The sequence below is a fragment of the Euprymna scolopes genome, chromosome 40 (genome assembly GCF_053919585.1).
Source record: "Euprymna scolopes isolate OS-2025 chromosome 40, ASM5391958v1, whole genome shotgun sequence".
NCBI classification, from domain to species: Eukaryota; Metazoa; Mollusca; class Cephalopoda; order Sepiida; family Sepiolidae; genus Euprymna; species Euprymna scolopes.
In genome coordinates, this window is record NC_136521.1 from 56,273,248 (window position 1) to 56,296,995 (window position 23,748).

The following is a 23,748-nucleotide window of genomic DNA, read 5'->3' on the forward strand; positions in this document are numbered from 1 at the left end:
TGTCAGGATCTTCCATTATATCAATATTAATGGAGGAAAGACTACTATCCTGTTGCACCATTCACCCACATGGTATTAAATATCCAAACATGCAATGTTGTATTTTGAATTTTGTATCAGAAGAGTTTCAGTTGAGTTAGTGTCGAAACAATGGTTCACTTATGAAAGCTGAAAATCCTGTTAGTTAAATCTAACTCTTGTTCTATCAGCAGAGAAAATAGTGTCATGTTTCCTCGCTTGTCTATCCGCATAAACAATGAATGATTGTCAGTGATAACAAACTGTAAATCAATTTATCTTATCAAAATAAAGTAAAACCTCAGAGCATTAAATGATAAGACTATTACCTACATCTATTTTCTACATGGGTATATGTGTGTATATTTATATGCATAGATGCATGTATATTTATATATACACTAGCATGGGTGCCCGCCGTTGCCCGGGTGTTTGGAGGTGTGTTTTAAGCAAAAAAAAAAAAAAAAAAAAAAAATTGGCAAGCAAGCTCGAACTCGTGAATGTGGAGAGAGGGGGTTAAAAAACAAAATGGTACCAGCGTGGGGAGGGAATCAAAACAATAGTAGGGAGCCAGGGTGAAGAGAGGTGTTCAAAAGAAAAAAAAAACAAGTGGTAGTAGGCAAGCAGGCTCGAACTCGTGACACGAAGGCAGAAAAGAAAGTGAAAGGAAATCTGATGTCTTAGCCGATGTCTCCATGATGTGACCGGAAGTCAAAAGCGTTGAAATTAACCAAAGTCAATCAAATAGTGACAATGACTTGCGAAAATGTCGGCGAAAAAGATCGAACCCGCCTTGTACAAAAGGGTCAAGTTTAGGGTGAAAGAATTAATGTTTTTGGCCAATTTTTCGATATTTGTCGTCCGAGATGTCGAGCTTCACAATGATACCGATCTTGTTAAGACCCGTCGCCTCTGTGGAAAGTTTTTCATGTATACATACATTTAAACAGACAGGTGAGGTTTATATAATAGATAGCTGTATATACATAAGTACATATGTATGTATTTGTGTATGTACACTTATGTTTGTGTGTGTGCATGTATATAGATAAGTGTGTAAATATAATGCACACACACACACACACACACACATATATATATATATAGTGGTGCTCATGTGTATGTATTTATGTGCATATATACATCTATTTACATATCTATAATATATGCACATGTGTATATATACTTATGTTTGTGTGTGTGTATCTCTACTATTATATAAAAAGAACTTTGTGTGTGAGAGAGTGAGATAGGTTTTGTACCAGAATGTCTTCAATAATCAAAGAAATCCGATGAAAGAAGAAACGGACAAATTTGACCAACATTAATGCCTAACAGATGTGCATTTGAAAAGTTTTATGACCACACAATCAGAAAGGCCAGGTGTATAAAGTCAACAGGAAATTCTTTGATATGACAGGGGTGCAATTAAAATAAATGTTTCTATTTAGAGCACAATTGAACTCTGATACTTGATTTTTGCATTAAACTTTAATTCAAGTCATTACATATTAAAATAATTTTATAAAATCAACAGTAGGTTCTCTACAATTCAATGTAGATTACAATGTATTTTTGACTAAGTCACTATACGGAGACATGTAAAGCTTCCTTTTGGTGCATCGCGATGGGTTCTAACCTAGCGCAGGCTATCAATGGATTTGATTAAAATATGGATGATTTCACGGATTTCGATGACAATAAAAAAAAACCTGGGAGTGTGAAGCATTCATTGATCATCGTTCAATTTCCGGGCAACGTTGGGTCTCCCTGCTAGTATAATGTATATATGTGTATATTTATATAAAATTATACTATTGTGTTTATATACATGTATGTATATAGATAATATATATATAGGTGTGCATATGTCTGTATATTAATAAATGCATATATGTGTGGGTTTATGTGAGGTTATATAATGCATGTGTGTGTGTGTGTGTGTATCTATATATAAAAATAAAACTACTTGGTTTATTTACATGATTTTTGCAATATGATATTTTCTGTTTCGTTACATGTACATATATCATACAGATTTTTCTTCTTTTTTTTTTTAATATAGGTAATATTCTGAACAAGAACCAATAATACTGCTGTCAAGTTTTTTTTTGTCTTTGTTTTTTTTTTTTTTTTTAATGCAGCTAATTATTATTACTTTTATTTTTACATTTTTTTTCTTAGGTATCGATTCTATTATTAATTCTCTGGAAACTTTGCATGAAATGAAGCAAAGCCAAGTACTCATAAGTGGACTGGAATTATTGACATACATTTTAAAGAAGTAAGCTGAAAGTATTGCTTATTTTTTTTTTCAATTTATTAATATTGCATTTATTTTACCAGAATTTTTCGGAATGTATAATTTGCATCATTTACAGGTGTTCATATTGATTGAAGAGCTACCAAACACATGTAAAAAGAATGTTAAGCTAAATGTGATAATAATGAAACTTATGACAGACCAACAAAAATGATGTCTGAAACTTCAACATGACAGACCAATTCAACATTACAGACCAACTTCAACATTACAGACCAACTTCAACATTACAGACCAACGAAAATAAAGATATTTAAAACTTAAGCATAACAGACTAATGAAAAAAGATATTTAAAACTTAAGCATGACAGATCATCGAAAAAAGCTATTTAAAACTTAATCATGACAGTCTAATGAAATATTAGAGACTAAAGAAAATGATACTTAAAACTTAAGCATGGCAGACCAATAAAAAAGATATTTAAAACTTCAGCATGACAGACCAATGAAAATGGTATCTAAAAAAACAAAAAAAAATACAAACTTAAGCATGATAAAAGGAAAATGTATGTAACGGAATAATTTTTGATTTAGCATAAAAGTTTCACCTAACAATTTAACAAACAAAATCTGTATATCTATAAAAGTGAATGTGTCTGTGTATCTGTGTGTCTGTCTGTGTGTACATTTCCCTACGCAATAACTCTGTCAATTTTAAGTCTACAGACTCGGAATTTGATATACAGGGTACTGAGATTTGGGAAAATCTATGTGATCGGTTTTCGGCCAGAAATTTGGCTGTTAAGAGGTCAAAGTTCAACGATTTGATCTTTGAGAACTCTACAAACTCCTCCAACAATTTTCGGTCTAAACACTTGAAATTTTAGATATAAGTTCCTTGGACATGGATATAACTTGATTTGAGCCCAAAACAATAAATGTTAAGGGGTTATAATAGGGGTCAAAATTTTTTAAAATTGACCGCTTTTTTTTTTTTTTTTTTTGCTCAACATACACCTCCAAACACCCGGGCAACGCCGGGCTGAAATGCTAGTATACCATAAAAATTGAATTTAACTTGAAAATCCTATTTAAAAAGTAGCACAGTTTCTAAACTAAAATGTATAAACAGATGATAAATATGGATCCGTATTAGGCAATGCTGAGCATTTAGCATTTTTTATCTTTGGTATAACTCTACCGAGGCTTGAACTCCGGTCTTTGTGGTTCATTAGCAAGCACTCTTACTATTATGCCAAATGTCATCATCATTATCATGTTTAAAAATACGGATGAACTCATTTTTACTTTCGTCCAAGCATCTGCATGGGGTTCTCTCCATGAGGTAAAAGTTTGAAATACCATTTTTGTGCATAACAGAATAAGCCTAGATTTGAAGTCAGCAAAAAGCTGTTAGGCCAAAATAAATTCCATATATAAAATACTTCCTGTATTTGGTCTGTCATGGTGTTAAGATATCATTTTCATTGGTTTATCATTTACAAACAGTGCTATTTTTTAGATAGAATTTTCAAACGTATTCAAATTTTATGATATCTTTTTGTTTATTAAACTGACGAGTGAACATACAGAAGAGTTAGAAAAAAAAAAAGAAGCCTCCCTCTCTAGGTTAAGAATGGGTTTCTAAATAATGTTATCATTTTAACATGTCTGTATTCTGTATAAGTACCTACTTTTTTATTTTTAAAGTACGTCTGTTGAAGGACATTAAATTTCATGTAAAAAAAAATGTTGTCAATTTCTATTTGTTTAATGTTTGATACTTGATGCTTTGCTAAATAAAAACTCAGCATTATAATGCAAGGATCAAGAATAAGTGGAGCAATCTTGGGAACAAAGTGTCATTCTCCCCTACATCTCTTTAATAGTCAATAAAAAGAGTGCTTTCTGATCATCATTAACTATAGTAAATTTATTTTTATTATATTAATTGAATTTTTTTTATTATTATTTATTTATTTATTTTTTTTTTTAGAATTCTTTACGATGAGGCTTCATAATTTCAGTATTCATTTTTTTTTTTTTTCTGAACTGTTATCCTGATCTTCATGATTGTTGTTTCACCACGTTTCGACCAACTTATCCTCTGGCCTTCTTCAGGTGGTTGACTACAATGGAATAGGAATGCTGAGTTTTGTAACTGTATCCCCAGTAATTACTGCCTTCCATAGTTGTTGTTGTCTCACCACGTTTTCGCCAACTAATCCTAACTAATCCTTTAACCTAATTAAAACAGCTATCTTCAGACAATGCTCACCTGGAACCATAGAGACTCAACGCCTCTCTCCACTGCACCACGGGCCCCAAAGGATTTTATGGGCTTATAAATTCAATTATCCAGATATGGTCTTCCATTGTCAGATCCGTACCAAATGGTATTATATATTATTTTATTTTTGGGAATCCTTTCAGATGAGGCTTCATAATCAGTAATTAGATCATATCATATTTAAGCATGTTTTATGATCGGACAACGTCGGACGCCCACCCGTTCAAAAAAAAAAAAAAAAAAAAAAACAAGTGCTGGACTGCACCTATGAATACATTCTGACTTTGTTTATATAACTTACTTTGAAAAAAAAGCATAGAAGGTATTTTGTTAGAATTTAGATCAAATATTATTTTATCAGCATAAAAAAAAAAGTTTTTTTGTTTTTTTTCATTGGACTGTATCCAAGCATCTCTAAGAGGCTCTGCCCATGGGTTCGTCTGGCATGTCTAAGTTTGAAATACTATTGTCTTTGATCTGTCCATTTAAGTTTGCGCATTTTTGTTGGTCTGTCACACTTAAGTTTGCAATAGCATTTTCATGTTTTTGATTTTTTTTGAGATGAGGATTGATAATTTGTATTATTTGGATAATTTGGACTATTGTTCTCATCTTGAATGTCATTTTCACAACGTTTCGACCGATGTAACCATCAACCTTCTTTAGGTGTATCTTTTGAGATGAGGATTGATAATTTGTATTATTTAGATTCTTCGGACTACTGTTCTCATCTTCAGTGTTATTCTCACAACGTTTCGGCCGATGTAACCTCTAACCTTCAAGTGTATCTCTTGCAATGAGGATTGATAATTTTTTAAATTCAATTTTTACCCCAAACAAGGCACAGTGCCACTTTGAAGTAGGGAGCTACTATCGGGGACATAAGTTGCAGGGGTATTATGAAGAGAGATGAGTAGCAAGATGTCTGTTTACATTAGACTTGAACTTCTGCATGTCAGTACAGTTAGGAAAGCAGAATCCCAGAAGGGAGTTCCAAAGTCTAGTTGTGCTGGGGAAGAAACTATTAGAGTAAAAGTCCTACTTACACTTAGAGATCTCTACTGTTAGGGGGTGGGATTTTGCTGCTTGTCGGGTTTGTCGGGGGTATTCACGTCGAGGAGGTACACGTGCTTGTAGTTCGTCAGAGCATTCACCATTAAAGTGCTTGTAGAACAGGCAAAGGGATGCAACATTTCGTCGATGGGACAGAGGCTGAAGCTTAGATGACAGTTCAGGACCTACCAGGTTGCCGACTCTTTTGAACCCTGTCCAGGAGTGAGAGATAAGTAGTAGATGCACCAGCCCAAATGTGACAATAGTACTCTATACATGAGCAAATGGTGGCCTTATAGAGGTACAGGATACTTTCCAGCGTAAGTAGTTTTCTAACATGCTAGAGAGAGCCCACCTTCTTCACAGCAGCCTTGGCAATGTTCTCAATGTATCTATTCCAGTTCATGTTCCCTGTAAACGTTAGGCCGAGGAGTTTAAAGGAAGTACTTTCAGGTAATGTGTTCTTGGCCATTGCTATTGGTAGTAAGGAAGGTTTCTTGTAATTATTGCAGGAGACAAGCTTAGTCTTGGCAGCATTGAATGTGACCATCCATTTTTGTCCCCATTCCACTACAGATTTGAGGTTATCCTCTAGTGTTTCTGCCATTTCCTTGGATATATGTTCATTTGTTTTCCCCTTGTGCTTGTTATAGAGTGGTGTCATCAACAAATATACCCATCTCCGAAACAATTTATCAGGGAGGTCATTTATGAATATCAGGAATAATAGAGGTCCAAGGATAGACCCCTGAGGTACTCCCGCATTTATATCATAGTATTTAGATGTATGACCATCGAGGACTACCTGGATTTTTCTCTTACATAAGAAGAATTTAATTACATTATGTATTCTTCCAGTGATACCATATGATCTAATTTTCCTTAGAAGACCATCGTGCCACACCCTGTCAAAAGTCTTAGATAAATCGAGGGCTACCGCTCTACCCTCCCCTGTTTTGTCTAGTGAACGGTATATACATTCAGAGATTACAGTTAGGATGTCTGCTGTGGAATGTGCCTGTCTAAATCCATGTTGATTGTTGGTCAGGAGTTTAGCAGCTGTAAGGTGATGGATTAGAGCTTGATTAATTAAGGACTCAAATATTTTACTGAAAAGCAGGAGAAGGCTAATGGGTCGATAATTTAATGGGTCAGTTCTTTCACCAGAATTCTTGAAAATTGGTACCACAGAAGCGGTTTTCCAGCAGCCAGGAAAGCAAGATTCATTTAGGCATTTATTGAAAAGTTTGGAGAGAACTGGAGCAACCTCAGCAGAGCATTTCTTTAATAGCACAGCCGGGATGAGATCTGGTCCACATGCTTTTGAGGTGTCTAGGTTTTTTATGATTCCATGTACCTAAGAAGGGGTGATTTTCAAATTATCTAGTGTGGTGTCTGTCCGTAAGTCAGGGAGGGAGTGGTGTACCAGGTCCAATGTGGAGTTAGAGGCAAACCGACTGGCAAGTACATTAGCCTTCTCAGTTGCTATGCAAACAACCTCATGATTGTTTGATATTATTTAGATTCTTCGGACTACTATTCTAATCTTGAGTGTTATTTTCACAACGTTTCGGCCGATGCAACCTCTTACCTTCTTTGAGTGTATCTCTTGAGATGAGGATTGATAATGTGTTTTATTTGGATTCTTCAGACTACTGTTCTTATCTTGAGTCTTATTTGCAAAACATCATGAATAAATATTTAAAGACTATATATTATATATATTATTAAAGAATATATATATATATATATATATATATCCCCGCCCCAAATGACTGGAAGAAAGGATTGATATGCCGTAAAACAAAATAACTAAACTAAGCCTTGGAATGACAGAACATTTGGTTACCAAAATGAAACAAGTACAAATTTACAAATTAGGCACATGACCCTCAAAAGTGGTGAGTCGAGGTCAATGGTCATCCTCTGTTAATTATACTTGTAACTAAATTCATACGAGCTTTCACTGTTCAGCGTTTTCATTTTAACAATCCCACAAACCACATTTATTCTACTTAAATATCTTCAGAGTTTTTAAAATAATTTTTTTTTATGAAAGAGGTTAACGATTTCGTTTGGAAAAGAAAGATGAGGTGTGGAACAACCAAATCCTTAAATGAATATTATTATTAATTAATTTAAAAAAATATTATTAATTTAAAAAATATATTTTTAAAAAGAATCAGATGTATCCTCCCAACCCTTCGTAAGAGTAAGCCGCCCACTATTTTCTGATTTGTTAAAAATTAAAACCAGCACGCAAATACTACACTTTAATCCTAGCCAAATAGTGGGATTAGCTTTAACATATATATATTTATTTATTTATTAAGCAAACTTTTATTTTATCACAAATACAATCCAGGAATCTGGATATTAAAATAGGAAGAAATTTCGAATATTTTGAATTTTTTTTTTTGTACAAACAAAGCAAATATTTTTTATTTTTTTCTTTTTTTTTAATCAAAACTTTACGTTATTTGACTTAATAACATAAATGGGTTTTATGTATTTATTTTATTCAGCTTGATCTAAGGGAAATAATTATCTGTGAACAGTTATCTCCCTTGAATATTTAATTTCTTAGGGGAAAATAGTTCTTTGTTTTAAATAGCGAACTCCGTCAGTCGAAAAATTGAGTTTTCATTAAATAATAATAATAATAATAATAATAATAATAATAATAAAATATAAAGCAATAATAACTACGTTAAATGTGATTATCGGAATACCCTGTCCAAATTACTGCTAAAAAAAAATTGTCCGTGTCCATCAAACTTAAACACTGAACTCGAAAACGAAATGAAACAAAATGAAACGAAATTTATTTTTATTATGTACTAGCAATCGGTGCCCGGCGTTGCCCAGGTGTTTTGAGGTTAATGCTGAGAAAAAAAACGGTCAATTTTTTTAAACTTTGACCCCTATTATGACCTCTTAACATTTATTGTTTAGGGATCAAGTAAAGTTAATAAGTTAGATCCATGTCCAAGAAATCTATATCTAAAATATCACGTGTTTAGACCCAAAATTGTAGGAGGAGTTTGGTAGAGTTCTCAAAGGTCAAATCGTTGAATATTGACCACTTAATCGCCAAATTTCTGTTGAAAACCTATCACATCGATTTTCCCAAATCTCAGTACCCTGTATATCAAATTTCGAATCTCTAGGCTTAAAATTGACAGAGTTTTAGCATAGGGAAATGCACATAGACGCACAGACACTATCACATATATATATATAAACATAAACATCATATATATAAGGATAATAGTACGCCATATATATATAACAAAAGACCATTATTTACTCAAGTGAAAGGAAAACCCGGGGGAACTTTACCCAAAAATAAATCTATATTTTTTTGTGTGTATTGATAGTCTTATAAGCGAGTAATATATAAATCAGCCACCTTGATTCTTAACCAAACAGAAAGTTCTAGTTGGGGGATTTCCCACTTTTTTTATGATAGCGAGGCCAAATTTCGCGAATTTGGCCTTTTTTAAAAGCAGTTTGGCCTTCAAAAGTTCTGTTTGGATGAAATCTGGAGACGCAACGGGAATTTTCGGAAAAAAAATGTTGTTACTATGCACATCTATGTATTGAAATACAATTTGTGGCAAAATTTCAGGAAAAACTAATGGATGGTTCTCTCGAAATTGTCCGGACAATTCGCTAAATTATCTCGTCAAAACCTTAAATCTCGAATTTTTGTGCATTTTTTTGGGGGGGGGGGGGCTAATTTGGCATAATAGTGTCCATTTAATAGTATTATCTTGAATAAATAAAAAAATAAGGAAAATTACCAAAAAAAACAAACAAGAACAACAAAAGTGTGCCGTATTTTTAAAAGTTTTATTGCGTTGTTTTTATTTGCTTTTTTTATTTCATCGGTGAAGAAAAAGGCCAAACAGAAATTTTGAAGGCCAAACTGCTTTAAAAAAAGGCCAAATTCGCGAAATTTGGCCTCGCTATTAAAAAAAAAGGGGAAATCCCCCTACTTGAACTTTCTGTTTAATTAATAATGACTCGCTTGTAGCGTTGATTTTTTTCTTTTTTCGCTATAAAAAAATAACTACTTGATGAAATTACGTGATTTTTTCTGTAGGAAAACTTTATCCCATGACGAGTACGTACAATATATATATATTTTTTTTAATATTTCCATTTTTTAATGTCAATGGAAAACTGCACAAGTACCCAAACCCGAAATGTAAAACCATGAGTGAACGCGCGTTTTTTTTTTTTTTAGTTTAGTTTCATAATGGCGGCCGTGATGTCGGAGGTTCGATTGTTAGATTGTAGTTTCGTATTTTTTTAATTTGTAAATCGCAAGTTAGGAAAAAATTAAACCCTTCCAAGATGGACAATAAATAAAGCCATAATATTTTATGGTAAAGGTAAGAGCGTAGAAACCATTGTTTTTTAGGAGATGTGATTATTGGATTAACCAATCAGAAATCGTCTGTGGCACACACATCTCTGTTTTTATAGATATATAGATATAGATTTCTCGTTATTATTTTAGAATTTTAAGAATGAATTACTATTTCGTTATCTTCCTTACTAAAATGTTTTGGCATCTTTTTTGCTAAAGTTTGCTCCTAGATAAAAATATTTCACATCAATTTAAATTAACAATTTTATTTCATTTTAGTAAGAAAGATAACGAAATACTAATTCGTTCTTACTAAAATAATTACAGGAGGATTAAACTTTTTCTGGTAAATGCGTATCTGAACTAAAGTAAATAAATAAAAAAAAAATAGGTGCATCAAAAAATAAATTTCATTTAATTTCGTTTTCACTACTTGTACAGTTTAATCAAAACATTAAAAAATGAAAATATCGAAAAAAAAAAAGTTTAAATTGTACGTATCCGTTATGGAATGAAGTTCTCCGGGGGGGGGGGGGAATTCACTTAATTTCATCAAGTTATTTTTTTTTTTTTTTTACAGTGAAAAAACAATTTGTTATGATACTGAGCAAAAGGTTCGATTTTTAGGAAGAAAAGCTAGTAATAAAGATGGGGAGGGAGTGTCGGCGCTTTACATGGAGTTATCTCCCTTTGGCGTTTCTAAACTCCAAACAAAAAGTAAGAAAAGTCCAAGATGTCTGCCTTCAACGTGCTGTTATACAAACATGTTTTTCTGCTGTAAAAGAAAAAAAACTACCCAATCGAATTAAGTGACATTTTTTTCGGAGATCTTCAGTTCAAAACGGATACGTACAATATAACCTTTTTTTTTTTTTGATTTTGTTTATTTTTTTGATGTCTTGATTAAACTGTATAAGTGCCTCGTTTTCGAGTTTTCGGTTCGAGGTTTAAATTTGAATTTTTTTTTTTTTTTTATCTTAGCTATGATTTAGCCAGAGTATTCCGATAGCCATATTTACCATAACTACTTGTGTCAATTTCATCTAAAAGCAAAGTTAGTTGCTTAATTGTAATGTTGCAGTTAGTTAAATATTACTGGAATGTTGCATAAAACAAGTGTCTACATGATTCATTTCACTGTTTGCTTTTTTTTTTTTTTACTCATGTTCACCCCTTATGTTACATTTAAACTTCTGCATATCAGTACAGCCAAGGAATTCCAAAGTCTAGCTGCTCAAAGGAAGAAACTATTAGAATAGAAAACTTTCTGGCATTTAAGGACAACAACAGTGAAGGGGTGAGACCTTATTGCTAAGCAGGTTTGTTGGGATATGTATGTCGAGGGGGTACAAGTGAAATAAGTTCATCAGAACACATTCCATTAAAATATTTGTAAAATAGGCACAGTGATGCAACATTGCGGCGATGAGACAGGGGCTGGAGCTTAGTTGATAAAGTGTGATCGATTAGATTGACAATTCTTTTTTGGGAGGTATATCTAAGAGGGAGAGACTAGGGGTAGATGCACCGACCCAGATGTGGCAACAATACTCCATGCATGGGCGAATGGTGGCCTTGTAAAGGTACAGGATACTCTCAGGTGTGAGTAGTCTTTTAGCTCGATAGAGGGAACGCACCTTCTTTGCAGCAGCCTTTGCAATGTCCTCTATGTATTTGTTCCAGTTCATATTGCCCACAAATGTTAGGCCGAAGAGTTTGAAGGTAGAATTCTTAGGTAGGGTGCTATTTGTCATGGATATAGGGGGTTGGAGAGTTACCCAACACTCCATGCATGGGCGAATGGTGGCATAGTGAATATACAGGATACTCTCAGGCGTGAGTAGTCTTCTAGCTCGATAGAGGGAACCCACCTTCTTTGCAGCAGTCTTTGCATTTGTAAAACAAGTGAAAGAACTCATTTTGTTACGAATTGGCCGAAGATTTTGAAATTTTTAAGAAATTAATTACCTCCCCTGCTACTACGCGCGCTATTCAGTTTATTATGTAAGCAAAATTTGCACATTTCTCCAAAAACTGTCTTCTTTAATAATTAATTTTCCGTTTTATTTTTGTAATTCTTGGATATTTTCATATATTAAAAACTGATGGTACTGATGTTTTTCTGATATTCTGTAACATTTTAAAATAAATATCATACTCTTATATTGAATTTTCTTTATAATTGAGTATATCTATAAAAGTTAAAACGTCTGCTTGTGTGTGTGTCTGTTTGTGTACACTTCCCGACCAAATAACTCTGTCAATTTTCGGTGTACAGACTCGAGATTTGATATAAGGGGTATTGAGATTTGGGAAAATCTTTTTAATCGGTTTTCGGCCAGAAATTGGGCTGTTAAGGAGTCAAAGTTAAACAATTTGACCTTTGAGAACTCTACCAAACTCCTCCGCCAATTTTGGGCATAAACACTTAAAATTTTAGAGTAACTTGGACATGGATTTAACTTTATAATTTGATTTGAGCCCAAAACAATAAATTTTAAGGGGTCATAATTGGGTGTCAAAGTTTTTTAAAAAAATGACCTTTGCGGTCTCTACAAAATTACTCAGCCACTTTTTGGTCTAAACATTTGAAATTTTACATAAAGTGTATTCAGACATAGAGCAAGATTTTTAATCGTTTTTTTTTTGTTTTGTTTTTTTTGTTTTTTTCTGAAAATTTGGCTTCCAACGGGTCAAAGTTCAAAAGATTTTACCTTTGCAGTCTCTAGCAAACTATTAAGCCAATTTTTGGTTTAAACATTTGAAATTTTACACAAAGGGTATTCAGACATGCAGCAAACTTTTTAATCAGTTTTTGGGCGAAAATTTGGCTGGCAGGAGATCAAAGCTTACAGAGTTAACCATTGCAGGCTTTACCAAACTCCTCCACCAATTCTGTGCCTAAACACTTGAAATTTTAGATGTAGATTACTTGGACATGGGTCAAACATTTTATTTTAATTTGAACCCAAAACAATAAATGTTAGGGGGTCAAAGTTTGAAAAAATTTGACATCTGTGGTCTCTACCAACTTTACTCTATGGTAGTTCAGGAAGCCTGTTATATAGAAAGGCATTACCATACATATTCACACTTTTTAATATATACATATGCACATAAAGTTATGAATATAGGACCTGAGCAAAGCTGGGTGAAACTGCTAGTATATATATATATATATATATATATATATATATAAAAGAATTAATTTAGTGTGTATATATATGAGAATAACATGCAAAACAGTTCCTCCAGCATGTTAAGATTTCAGTAGATGTTTTAAAAATCCGTTTCATTATGCAGAAAAAAATCAGTTATTATGTTAATATCGATTCTTTTTGTGCATATACTCCTCAGAAAAAAATAGAAATACTTTGCTTAGAAAAAGAAAATGCATGACATTATAATGCTGGAAAAAAATAAGAAAGAATATCAATAGAAGACTCAACATTGCGTGTTTGTTCCGGCAGCCATACACAGAGTGAAATATAATTGAAAATCATATTTTACCAAAAAAAAAAAGAAGTGTGTGTGTGTGTATGTATATATATATATATATATATATATATATATATATATATATATATATATATATATATATATATCTTTATTCGATTGGCAAAATTTTAGAATAATTATAAAGTGAACCATCGCGTAAATTCAATCAACTAAAAAATGGAAAACGGGGTGAGGAAAAGAAAAAATATATATATATATATATATATATATATATATATATATAATCAGTAAAACCCCTACACAGAAAGATCTATGATTCAACATTAATCATCTCATCACAGGTTCAATAGAGAGATTGTGGGAAACTAATATTATTAATTTTATTATTGTTATTTGTAAAAAAAAAAATTTATAAAACTCTTAATATTCATTTTAAACTGTCTCTTTTCCAGACAACCAGACAATATCAGTTTATTCAACAACCAAAATTCTGTTGTCTCCTGTTTGAAGATCATTCAAAAGATGATTGATTATCATGTAAAAGATGGCATGGATATTCCATTGCAAGCTTTTCAAGCAATTCTAAAGTGAGTACATTTAAATAATTTTTTTTTTTTTTTTGCTTTGATAATTGACAGTTTCTGTCGAATATGGTCACCAGAAATCAATTTCTTTCACATCATTCTTTTTTCTATTGGTTATCTTTTTAGATGTGAGCAAACTGTGCAAGTACGAAACTGTCAGTAATTGCTAAATAAAAAACTAAATAAATAAAAAACTGATTAATACACTTATTATTTAATTGGAATTCTTATTGGGGTGAGTAATTTGTATTATTTATTTATTGCAGACTATTATCCTCGTCTTTTAGTCAGGAGATTCAGAGTTCCTATCCCGTCGTGGTTAAACATGATGAAGACCAGAGGAATAGTTGGCCAAAACGTTATGAAACAACTACTAAAAGATGAGGATAATAGTCTGCAATAAATAAATAATACGCTTATCGTTATCAAGAATACCGAACAGTTTCAATCTTCTTGCTAGCTGGCCATTGCTGGTTGTGATGACTCAAATTAAAGCAAGGGAATCTAAATTTAGCTGGGCTGATTTGCAAATGATAATAATATTTGAATAATAATATTAATACAATAAGATTATAATTGTTTTGCAAGAGACAGTAGTAAAGTAAATTGGAAAAGTCTGACAAGTCGCATGACGATGGTCACTCTACACAGGTCTGAATGCTTCTTTCTTAGAACTGCCTGCTTATGGAACACTGTTCTGCTGGCTTGCTTCTTAACCGACTACAATATCGTTGCCTTCAAGTCCAATGTAAACAAGTTCAGAAAAGTCTGACAAATCGCACAACGGTGTTCACTCTACACAAATCTGAACGCTTCTGCCCACTCCCTCCAGCAACATGCTTTTATGGTGCCCAGGCACACCTCAAAATCATGTGCGAGACGTGATTTTTCGAGAATTGTGCTAGACCATAGGTGTAACCCCAAACGTGTGGCTCCCAAGTCAGATCGCCGACTCCCAACGTCATGTACCATGGATTTTTCATTCGACTATTCCTCTTATGGCCGGATCGTCATTTTATCGCTGGCGACTGTTGGTGGGAACACACTCGTGGTTTCACAAAAGTAGAATATAATAATTCATGAAACAAAGAAAGGAAAAACACAAATACCAATGTTCACATATAAATTGACTGTTGGACTTGTGAGTGTGTGTCTCCTCCCCATTCCATTGATGTTACATTTGTCTATCTCTGTTTAACAGTCAACTCTAAATGTCCAACTGTAGTCGTTATCAACTCCCATCCGCCGTCAAGGGCATCTAGTTGTCAACTGCTGTCCAACTTCCATCCGCCTCGACGGGCATGTAGATGTCAGCTGCTGTCTCCTCTATGTTGGTATCTCAGGTCGCCCACCTCACCCCAGCTACCAGAAGCTGCCCTTCCCTGTTTTATCTGTAGGTTTCTATTGTTATTGTTTGGTACTTCCTATCTATTGTTGATCATAGGATATTTCCTATTTCTTTGTTTATTCTAAGCTATTTCCTCTTTCTTTGTCTACCCCCCCCCCCCCAGCACTTATTGGCTCAAATCCACCTCAGGGCCACTTTATAGTATCGCATAGACATTAAAAGACCACAATCGCCATCTTGGATTTTTTTTGTTTTTCCTTCTCAGCCTGCAGGGCAGGCAGACACGAGCCCATTTTTGCGGTAAGCCTTCTCTATTTTCCCCCACATAAAGGTACAATTTTTTTACTTTGATAATTGACAGTTTCTGTTGAATATGGTCACCAGAAATCAAGTTCTTTCTTTCACATCCTCATCTTTCTTTTATCAGTTATCTTTTTAGACATCAGTTTATAAATATTTCTTAAATCTCTACTTTTATAGAAAAGGAATTTTGTCTGTGTCTGTGTGTGAGTTTGTTTCTTATGGACCCCTAAACAGTTGGGCCGATTCTTTGGAAATTTCACACAAATATACTTTATGTGCCTGGCAGTGTTCTTTGATAGGTTTTGTATTGGAACGTCTTCGATAAGCATTGATAATTGAAAATATTCGATGTAAGAAAAAAAACAGGTGATTTTGGCTTAAGTTAACACCTTATACAGCCTAACATCACAAGAGTATTTAAGAAATTTTATTACCACACAAGCAGAAAGGCCCAACATATAAAATCAATAGTAGGTTCTTTCATATAACAGGAGTGTTTTCGAAGTGAATGTTTTTGTTTAAAGCACAAATGAATCTGGACACTTGATTTTTACATTTTAAACTTTAATTCAAGCCATTATATAAAAATAATTTTATAAAATCAGCAGTCAGTTCTCTACAGTGCAATATAAACTACAATGTATTGTGGACTAATTCACTGTGAGGAGGCATGTGAAGTTTTCTCCTGGTGCACTGCTGTGGATCCCCAACTAGAGCAAGCAATTAATCGATTTGATTGGAAAATGGGTAATTTCATCGATTTTAATAACAATAAAATATGGGTGTGTGAAACATTCGTCGATCCTCATTTAATTCTGGGCGATGTTGGGTCTCCCTGCTAGTTTCAGAGTAAAGATGAAATGGTCAAAAGTGTGAGGACAATCACAATAAAATCATCTATGATATAAATCTCATCTGTCTGTTTAAACGTATGTACGTGTAAGAGTAGGTAGTAGTTTGCTTGAAGCATTGTTGATAAAGGAATATATGGAAGTTTTAAAAGCCAAAAACAATGCGAAGAAAGACCGGAATCATGAAAGTAAAGAAAAGAAAAACAAACAAAAGTAGACTGGTATGTTTGAGTAGAGGAGTGTCTAGCTGTTTATTCGTCTATCATTCCTAACCTCATTGTATAATTATTTTATAAACAAGTTGCTGGCATGTCCGGTGTATGTAAAGTCCGTGGGTGGTATGGAACTTTGATTAATTTCAGGAGAAAAGGACTTAAGTTACCCCCAAAAATAATAAAATAAAATTACCCCCAACTCCATACAGCTAAGCTATCCACACCTTTCTGCGACCCTGACCTTTTTCTGCTGTCCTGTCACATTCTCTTCCGCTATCTTGAATTTACTTTTGTTTTCTATTTTGAAAAAGGGAGGTCCCTTTCTCCCGAAATTAATCGAAGTTCCATACCATCCACGGACTTTACATACACCGGAGATACCAGCAACTTGGTTATAAGATAATTATACAATAAAACAGCTAGACACTCCTCTACTCAAACATACCCGTCTACTTTTGTTTGTTTTTCTTTTCTTTACTTTCATGATTCTGGTCTTTCTTCGCATTGTTTTTGGCTTTTAAAACTTCCATATGTGCGTATGTATGTATGTCTGCCTAAAACTTTTCACAGAGGTGACGGATTTTCACGAGATCAGTATCATTTTGAAGCTTGACGTCTCGGACGACAAATATAAAAAAATTGGCCAAAAACATTAATTCCTTCACCCTCAACTTGGCAGTTTTCTACAAGGAGGGGGTTGATATTTTTGCAAGCCATTTTTGCAAGTCTCGTATTGGTTGCATTGACTTTGTCTAATTTTAACGTTCTGAACTTCCGGTCGCGTCATAGAGTAGCGGTAAGATGTCAGATTTTCTTTCAATTTCTTTTCCACCTTTGCATCACGGGTTTGAGTCTGCCTGCCTACTACCTATTATTTTAGACCAATCTACAATGGGGAAAATAATATTTAACTGCATTTGGTTGGTCAAATAAAAGTGGGTCAGTGAATGTAAATATGATTGTTGACAGGCATATTGTTTTCTGTGTAAATGAAAATGACTTTTCATGTTGTAAGTTATTAACTTTTTGGTTTATTATATAATTGTTTATCAAATTTTGTTTTGAGAACTTCAATTTTGTCTGGAGAAGGCCTTGGAAAAACTTTTTAAAGCCTTGAAAAATCCTTGAAAATGGGCATTGAAATTCTGTACGAACCCTGGGAACATTCAATCTTCAAAAGAATATGACTTACAACTGAATTTTTCACCTATTACTTTATTTGTTATGCTATGGGTCCCTAAATATTATTGAGTTTGACAGAAAGATCTTCAAGTTTAACAAAATACACCTGAAGAAGGTTGGAGGTTACATCGGCTAAAACGTTGTGCAAATAACAGTCAAGATAAGAACAGTTGTTTGAATAATTGAATTAATCAATTCTAATCTCAACATTCAGAAACACTATATATTTCTGTTTGACATGCATTAAAATTAAATTAAATTTCAATTTATTACAGAAAGGAACATTTGTTATGCTATGGGTCCCTAAATATTATTGAGTTTGACAGAAAGATATTCAAGTTTAACAAAATACACCTGAAGAAGGTTGGAGGTTACATCGGCTAAAACGTTGTGCAAATAACAGTCAAGATAAGAACAGTTGTTTGAATAATTGAATTAATCAATTCCAATCTCAACATTCAGAAACACTATATATTTCTGTTTGACATGCATTAAAATTAAATTAAATTTCAATTTATTACAGAAAGGAACATTTGTTATGCTATGGGTCCCTAAATATTATTGAGTTTGACAGAAAGATATTCAAGTTTAACAAAATACACCTGAAGAAGGTTGGAGGTTACATCGGCTAAAACGTTGTGCAAATAACAGTCAAGATAAGAACAGTTGTTTGAATAATTGAATTAATCAATTCTAATCTCAACATTCAGAAACACTATATATGTTTGACATGCATCAAAATTAAATTAAATTTCAATTTATTACAGAAAGGAACATTTGTTTCTACCAGTACCATTTCCCTTGTTGCAAGAAATCTTGGAGTCCTTTTCATGTCGTGTCTTTGAACTATGTAAACCGTTGCTTCAGTGTCGTAAACCACGTAAACAAACGACGGAAGAAAGATATGTTGGAATTGTCTCCAAATTTCTGTGCCTTATGGAAAAATCTTGCCGGTAAGTCAAGCTATACGAATGATTCATGGTTTTAATTGTATCATGTGTAATCGTTTTCAGAAACATTATTGAAAGTCTTGCACTTTGTTTCATGTTAGTCCTTGAATACACTATTGGAAATTTGTCAGTGTTGGTTAGGTTTTAATATTGTGAAGGTTAAAAACTAGTTTTGTCCTTTGAACAATATGCGAAAAGTTGCTTCCCTTGTCTAGGTTTATGCTGATGTGTTATTTAAGGTTTTAAATAACTTGAAGTTATCTCCCCTTTGATTGCTTATATATAAACGAGTGTTTTACATGTGATCTTTCTTTTCGTGTGTCATCATGTAAATAAACAGTTGTGTCTCGCTGTGTGTAAGGCTAAAAACATGTTTAGTGTTAATTGATTTGTATTTTTTTGTCAGCTGTGGATATGACTTCCCATATTAATTTTATTTGAAACAATCAAGGTATGTTTTTATTTAGTTCATAATTAACTAACAATGGTTATTAATTAGCCACTTTGGAAGTAAGAAATATTTTTTATAATGTATAGCAGGTGCGTTAAACTCAGTCCTGCGATGGCCATAAGCATCAGTTTGTGTTGTCATGAGAGCCACACTTCTACAATTAGTTCTTGCACTGTCAACTAAGCTTCAACCCCTGTCCCATTATCACAATTTTGCAAATATTTTAATGGAATGTGTTCTGATTAACTCCAAGCACTTGTATCCTCTTGACATACATACCCCCAACGAACCTGACAAACAGCAAAATACAACGCTATCACTGCAGAGGTTCCTAGATGCCGGAAAGCCTTCTACTCTAATAGTTTCTTCTCTTTGACTGTTACGCTTTGAAATTCCCTTCTTGTTACCTGCTTCCTTGACAATACTGATATGCAGAAGTTTAAACTGACATCTCAACCATATTTCCTACACATGGTCCCAAATAGTAAGCTCTTACATCCAAGTGGCAATATGCCCTGTTTATGATGAACATGACTGAAAAAAAAAAGAATAAAATATAAAAAATTATTTTAGAATAATTTTTATTTATTTATTTGTTTGCAGACTATTATCCTCATCATTTATAGATGTTGTTTAACGATGTTTCGACCAACTATTCCTCTGGCCTTCGTCAAGTTGTTAACCGCGACAGGATAAGAATATTGAGTCTTGTATCTGTATCCCCAGTAATTACTGCCTTCCATAGTTGTTGTCTTCTCACTACGTTTTGGCCAACTAATCCTCTGGCCGGCTTTGGGTAGGATTGAAACCGCTATCTTCAGACATTGCTCACCTGGAACTGTAGAGATTCAACATCTCTATTCACTGCGCCATGGGCCCCGAAGGGGCGACCAAGATTGGATTTTTTGGCCTTATAAATCCTAGTTTTTTATTTTTTTATTTTTGTCATCTGATTGTTGGATCTGTACCGAATGGTATATATTATTTAATTATTGGAATTCTTTTGAGATGAGTAATTTGTATATTTTATTTATTTGCGGACTGTTATCCTCATCTTTTATAGTTGTTGTTTTAACGACGTTTTGGCCAACTATAACTCTTGCCTTCATGTCGTGAAACAACATCTATAAAAGATGAAAAAAATAGTCCGCAAATAAATAAAATATACAAAAAAATCTCAAAAGAATTCCAATAATAAAAAGAATAATTTTTGTTACTTATACTGAATACAGGTTTTGTCGTCATCGTTTTTACTCTCTAGTATATATACGACACAGTTCCACACAATTAATCAACTGAGAACTACATTACTCTGCATAAAAACGTATAAGATATCAATGGATATATACCTGGGAATCAAATCAAGGAAAAGAATATGCTGTTGTCATAGCCCTAGTCATCAATATATTCATGTAGGTCACAAAACCCACTAAAAGTGCCGAGCAAAAATTCTTTTTTCTTTTCTTTTTTTACAAAAATACTCGCCAATTTTTAAATTACCAAACAAAAATTTAGGGTTTTTTTCCCCCATAAATGATGACCAATTTAGCAAATAGTTAAAAATTAAGAAAAACACAATCATAATTAAAAACTGCCATTGTATGATAATTTCAATTAAAAAAAAAAAAAGGTACTTGTGCAGTTAATTGACCATGCTGAAGTACTAGTATTATTTATAAAGCCATTCTTAATATAGTGTAGAGTTAACTATTCTGTACTCTCATCTACCAATTTAATAAACAAAAGATTCCATAAAAAACTTAAAAATAAACAAAGATACTAATTGTCAGATGTTGCGATTTCATTGGCTAAGCATTTCAGCACCTTCCAGTGATTTACATAACTTGCCAACAATAATGGAGTCCATATTCTGCATAAGTATCTAGTTTTCTTTTAATTTAGAGATATGCAATAGTTTGGTCCGACTCAAGAATGCAAATATAAATGCAATTTAACAAAAAATATAACAAAAGAAATTAGTATGAGATATAAATTTTCCGTCATATTCAAATAAAGATTTCGATATAACAAAAATTTAAATTAAATAGTATTTGAATGCAACAGCAACAAATCCGGTGTTAATAAATTACAATAATTCAAAATGAACTTTTATTAAAAAACTTTTCATGTTTTCTTCCGAGGCTTTACAACTCTCGTTGTCGACAATCTTTGGTATAAAATAAAATACGCATCAAGTGCACTTGAAACCAAATCACAACATAATATTAGGAAAATAAACAAATATTTTACTTGTTTGAAATTTATAACATAAATATATTTCGGAGGTATACTCCATCTTCAGTGTGTTGTTTTGTTTCTTTTTTTTTTTTTCTTTTTTTCTTCCTTGCCATGTTTTAAATTTGGAGCAAGAAGTCTGTTTGTATAGAGACACACGTTATATCTGGCGGTTGTATTTTGAAATGTTTGAACTGTGCATAGGTAATGCGTGAATAACGTCAAGAATAATTACATTGTGATTTGGTTACAAGCGCACTTGATGGGTATTTTATTCAAATTAAAACGTTTCTATTGAACTCTCATTCTTGAAATCTTTGGTATGTCGAACTGAAATTTTTCTGTAGTTCTCAGTCCTATCAGAGATGACAATTGATGATCAGTCAAACTAGTTTTCTAAAAAGACTAGCGAGGGGTACCCGGCGTTGCCTGGGTGTTTGGAGGTGTGTAGGAGGGGGGTTAAAAAAAAGTAAGTATGAGGATCGAACCCGAACCCTTGAGGCAAAGTTTTGAAAAAAAAAAAGTGCGACGTTAACCATTGCCCCACTGCGACATGCTTATGGAAACACGTTTGAATTTATTTAATTACTTGGATTTAGCAGGTGCACATTTTAATGAGTTAATGAGGTCAAGTTTGACTGCGGGATAGTATTCATTTACTGCTGAACGCTTTTTTCCCCCACCTAGATCTTATAAGAAAAAGACTAACCCACATGCGGTGAGCGACAAATATTGAATATTTATCTTCCCGAAATCGAGCAAATTAAATAGAAAGGCGAGCTTTGTTGTTAACTGTGAGATATTACGATTTCTATGTGATATAAAAAGTTTTAAAAAGTTGTGAACCGACCGACCGCTTCTCTGAAAGAAGCCTTTTGTAGACACACAGAAAAAGCGAACACACATAGATACATTTTCGCTTTTATATTTATAGATTTGACACAAATTACTGTAAATACGTTTTGAGTTTTCATAATGTAACTGTCTGTAAATTCTTTGATAATAAAGATAATGATAAAAACATTGTATCCATGATGTTTTAAAGTTTTGATTGGTTGATTCAATATCAAAAATAACTTTCTTAAAACAGGGATGGATAAGAAATTCTTACATTTTCCTCATATTTTGATATCTCCTTTCTTCAAAATTGTTTGTGGGCTGCAATTAAGCTTGCAATAGGCTGCATACAGCTTGTGGGCCACATGTTTGACATGCATGATATAGACTACTTGGATACGTAATTTTCACAATTTTGGAAATTTTTCGCATTTCTCTTCCACGATACTTAGAGATGTCAGTTGTATAATAATTTAAATAAATGATAATATAATAATAATATGTAACCTCTGCAGTATAGTGCAATACAAAGATGACGTCGCCTCTGCAGTACAGTGCGAGACTAGGAGACGTCGCCTCTGCAGTACAGTGCGAGACTAGGAGACGTCGCCTCTGCAGTACAGTGCGAGACTAGGAGACGTCGCCTCTGCAGTACAGTGCGAGACTAGGAGACGTCGCCTCTGCAGTACAGTGCGAGACTAGGAGACGTCGCCTCTGCAGTACAGTGCGAGACTAGGAGACGTCGCCTCTGCAGTACAGTGCGAGACTAGGAGACGTCGCCTCTGCAGTACAGTGCGAGACTAGGAGACGTCGCCTCTGCAGTACAGTGCGAGACTAGGAGACGTCGCCTCTGCAGTACAGTGCGAGACTAGGAGACGTCGCCTCTGCAGTACAGTGCGAGACTAGGAGACGTCGCCTCTGCAGTACAGTGCGAGACTAGGAGACGTCGCCTCTGCAGTACAGTGCGAGACTAGGAGACGTCACCTCTGCAGTACAGTGCGATACTAGGAGACGTCATGTGTAGTAAGTTTACGACGATACTAGACGACGTTACCTCTGAAGTATGGGGCAGTACTTGGAGAGTCGGTTATAAAATATTTGGTGATATAATTTTTTGTCATATAATCTGTTTATCTTGTAACATATAATTTAGTATTAATTTAAGTATTAATTTAGTATTATTAGATTTTTAGTCCATTAAAAATTTGCAAAGTTATAGTCCATTGATTTAGAATAAATGCTTTATGCCAAATTAATGGTTGGATATGGTTAAATTTATGCTCATTTTTGCATTATGTACTGAGCTCAACAATCCCTAACTGTGCATCAAA

General features: G+C 33.5%; 1 protein-coding gene across 2 annotated transcripts in view; it reads left to right on the top strand.

Annotated features, from left to right (window-relative positions):
* The window catches only part of LOC145265583 (meiosis inhibitor protein 1-like), a 768,286-nt gene that overhangs the window by 221,839 nt on the left and 522,699 nt on the right, over window positions 1-23,748 (top strand). For both annotated transcript variants that reach the window (XM_080121585.1, XM_080121586.1), the window contains exons 10-12: window positions 2,203-2,302; window positions 13,914-14,048; window positions 18,712-18,897. In XM_080121585.1, coding sequence (XP_079977711.1) covers window positions 2,203-2,302; window positions 13,914-14,048; window positions 18,712-18,897 — 421 coding nt within the window. The remainder of the gene's footprint in view (window positions 1-2,202; window positions 2,303-13,913; window positions 14,049-18,711; window positions 18,898-23,748) is intronic.